This window comes from Nannobrachium achirus (assembly GCF_963921795.1).
Source record: "Nannobrachium achirus genome assembly, chromosome: 1".
In the NCBI taxonomy this organism is placed as follows: Eukaryota; Metazoa; Chordata; class Actinopteri; order Myctophiformes; family Myctophidae; genus Nannobrachium; species Nannobrachium achirus.
Genome location: NC_137810.1, coordinates 70,898,589 through 70,902,416, shown reverse-complemented (window position 1 = coordinate 70,902,416; position 3,828 = coordinate 70,898,589). Strand labels below are relative to the sequence as shown.

General features: G+C 41.5%; 1 protein-coding gene across 1 annotated transcript in view; it reads left to right on the top strand.

Moving 5' to 3' along the window:
• Positions 1-2,415: 2,415 nt before the first annotated feature.
• The window catches only part of LOC308284001 (complement C1q tumor necrosis factor-related protein 5-like), a 7,206-nt gene continuing 5,793 nt past the window's right edge, over positions 2,416-3,828 (top strand). Inside the window, exons 1-2 of the mRNA XM_080724523.1 lie at positions 2,416-2,491; positions 3,003-3,176. Of these exons, the coding sequence (XP_080580649.1) occupies positions 3,008-3,176 (169 nt within the window). The 5' untranslated portion in view covers positions 2,416-2,491; positions 3,003-3,007. The remainder of the gene's footprint in view (positions 2,492-3,002; positions 3,177-3,828) is intronic.

Below are 3,828 nucleotides of genomic sequence, written 5' to 3'. Positions count from 1 at the left end.
ACACCCATTCCCAAGGCAGAAGTGGCAACAACCCCTCTTAAAGTTGATCAGTGATCAAACAGAACCGCTCAATTACTGTTTCTGGAGTTAAGAGCCCATCTGTGGCCTGCTGACTGCTGGCTTTCAGGAACAGTTGTGCTGCAGCAGCCACAAGGTTGAGAACAGGGGAGAAGCCCTGGTTTAGTGGAGAACATGAACACTGCTCTGGTCCACGCGCACTTTTGTGAAAGCTGTGAAACACCCATAATCCAGTTGATCATGATGATGATCAATGGAAAAAAAGTTACATTTATTATCGTTTAAGACCAAGGTGCAAGTACTGTTTTCAGTTTTGTGAGGCGGAGAGAGTCACAGCCCCAGCCTGAAGCCTCAAAAGTCTAGTATCTGCCCTGGTTCCATAGGGATATCCCTTTGGAGTAATGGTTAAGATATTGGACTTTCACGCGGGAGACCCGGGTCCAAAGCTGGGTGGGGAGGTTCAGATCACCTCTGTTACATATATATATATATATATATATATATATATATATATATATATATAACATCATCATCATGATGACATCATCAAAGCATCTTTCAAGATAATATGAGGTTGCTATTTCATAATTAAGTGTACAAAAAAGAAGATGTATGTTTTGCTAAAGTTATTGAAATACATATCCCACAAGCAGGATGGGCGTTGGTTCCCACGGTCCATCTTCCGCCCACTCATCAGTGGGCTGATTGCTAACAGTATATAGGCTGCACAACTCCAGCTGTCTGTCTCTGTTCACCTGCTGCCACGCTGGTCGTGTGTAGGCCTACTCAGCAAACACTAACAGTGTCTTCTAAAGTAATGCTGGCCGTTGGGCTACAGCGGTGCCTTCGTTTTACTCAGTGCAGGTATGTGTCTCTGTCTTGCTGCTAAGCAATTGCCAGTATATGCTGCGTAGTGGACTTGACTTTGACCGTGATTGTTTGTTGTCTTTCTAGTATTGTGCTACAAACACTGTCTGGAGCTGCTCTGTTGTACGGTGAGCTATTGCCACGCACATCAGGTATGTTGGCAGTCCTCCCTCTCCACAGTATATGTTCGTTCGGTGTTTTCACCAGGTTAAACATTGGGCATTGTTTTGCCTTTCTAGTTTACTAACTACCTGGGGGCCGCTGCGCGGACAGGACATACATTGTGTGTGCCGCCTGAGTTAAAGTGGTAGGTTCACTGTTCATCTCTCTGCTGTCTCTTTGAATATAGGTATTATTAAATAGTATTTTAACACGACCACTTGCTATTTCAGGGCCGAAGACTTTGCTTCATGTACAGTATATCACTGACCACATTCCATTGAAATGGCCCACTGGCCACGGAACCGAGCCAATCAGATCCCTCCCTTGCTGGCTCTACACTAATGTGGACCATACTAATATTGTATGTCCGTTTGTTATTTCCTAAGTGGGCTTGATGTATTTATTTGGGTTATGAGGTTAGTTATCCATATTATCTGCAACCCTCCAGTCTAACTGTTTTATGTCTCACCCTCTGGAGTGAACAACTTTTATTATTCAATGAATGAGATTTTATTATTATTAGTGACAACTGTATAAATAAAGATTATGTATTTTTATATCTGAGCCATGTTTCTGCCTGCCTTATTCTTGTAAGAACGAACTTGTGTGTTCCTTTGAAAAGCAAGGTGTTTAAATTAGATAATTCTATTATAACTATTTCCGGTGGCGCAATTCAACCGGTGGCGTTGTCTGGCAATTACCTTAAATTATACCACTATGCCACACATACAAAGGATTGAATGAACAGTGCAAAACGCAGGTTACCAAGATGAACAATAATTCTTGGGCTGTGTGATGCTGCAGCGTGACACATAGTTAGCTTGTAGATCTGTTCCTTTGTCACGTGACATCAACCCAATTTGGAATAGAATTATACAATACCATTTGTTTTTTTTCCCCTCTACACTGCCTGTCTTTGGGCATGGCACATAGGAGTAAGAGAATCATTATTGTGCTGAATGATTGTTAAATAGGCCTGGAAATTTGGTTAAATATTCTGGAACAGTTTTGGAAGTTCATTGGTAAAAATGTGTGGGAACCCTGGTTCTAACAGAACATAGACAGACACTGTAGTGACAACGGATTAACAAGAGGTGGCGCCAAACACACAAACAAGAACAGCAGAGCAATTCAACAGCAAACCAAAATGGGTCCATGTGGTTCCATTTGTACACTCTGAGTTACATGGTAGATTGGATTCCTGGACAAAAACGTTATCACACTTTTAATTTAAACGTTTTAATTCACTGCTAGACAACATGAGCTGTCAAGTTTCACTTCCATGCTGACACTGCAGTGTGCGTGCGTGCGTGCGTGCGTGCGTGCGTGTGCATGCATGTGTTTGCATGGCAGAGAGAGAGAGAGAGAGAGAGAGAGAGAGTTTCTGTTTCACCAAAGAAGACGGTCAAGATTCATCAGTCACGTCTTTGCTGAACACATTCTGGTAACATTTCTAATAATTACACAATTATTATGGAGCATTAATGACCGATACAGTGTTGTTAATGATCAGTTTACTGCCAATATATTTACTCAAGTACTGTACTTTTTTCATATACAGTGCATGTATTGTACTTACACTTATTTGACGGCTTTGGTTACTGATAACTGCATGTTTTAGCATGTTATTATTAAATACCAAACATGAAGTGTTGAATTATGTATTTTCATAAGAAATGAATGTGTTATTTATTATAATACAATAAAATTATGGTGAACTGGGGCATTCTGCATAATGACTTATATTTGGTAATTATGTGTTACTTTATAGAACTAGTAATTCTCTTTTTTATTGTTGTCTTAGCACTCAAAATCCCCTGGTTAGGTTTTTTCTTTTTTGTCATCATTTCTATAATACTTAAATACTTGATTTTAATGGATGACAAATCTTTTTTTGACATTGTGTAACTTATCATTCATTACTATTTCCATTATGATTGTGTTGTCCGTGTTAGAAGCCATGACAGGACATTATTATTGGCCTGCCGGTCTGGTGGTGGGCGTGGCTTTACTCCTTACCGCCAGCCAATCGCAGGACACGTGTGGAGGCCAAGATGGCCGACCGGGAGAGGCGGGAGTGGCGGGGAGAAACGGCTGGCTGGGTCCCAAAGGAGAGAAAGGAGAGCCAGGTAAAACTCCTCTCCTCTCCTTTCCTCTCCCCTACTCTCTCCTTCACTCTCTTCTCCTCTCCTCTCTCACTCTCCTCTCCTCTGTTGCCAATGCTTTTGTATTCCGAATTAAAGGACAGCTCCAGACTAAATAATATATATGCTAATTTTCCTACTTATATTGATCCCAAATTACAGTCCATGGGGTCTATTAGGCAAAAATGTGCCTGTTGTTCAGTTTCCAGCAGAACCCAGCAGCCCTCATGGCATAGAGTGGCCATGAGGGCTATCACATTTACACTATTTGTTGCGGTAAAACATGTTTTTCTTCCATGAATGTGTTACTAGTTGTCAATACAAACACATCCATGCCTTGGTTGTACCACACAAGCCGCCACAGTCTCATAAATCATGTTCTGGGGTGAGCATTCGGCACAACTGCCAATCAAAGTGACTGTACTGGCCAATCACAGCAGGTCTTTTCCGGGACTTGGCAAAACACATATCAGCATAACATCTGTTTAGCAGAGTGTGGCAGCTCGAGTGGGACAACGATGGCATGGATGCGTGTGACAACTAGTAACACATTCATGAAAAGAAAATCACTTTTGACCGCAACAAATAGTGTAAAAGTGATAGGCTTATGTTATGGGCTCCACTCTATGCTATGAGG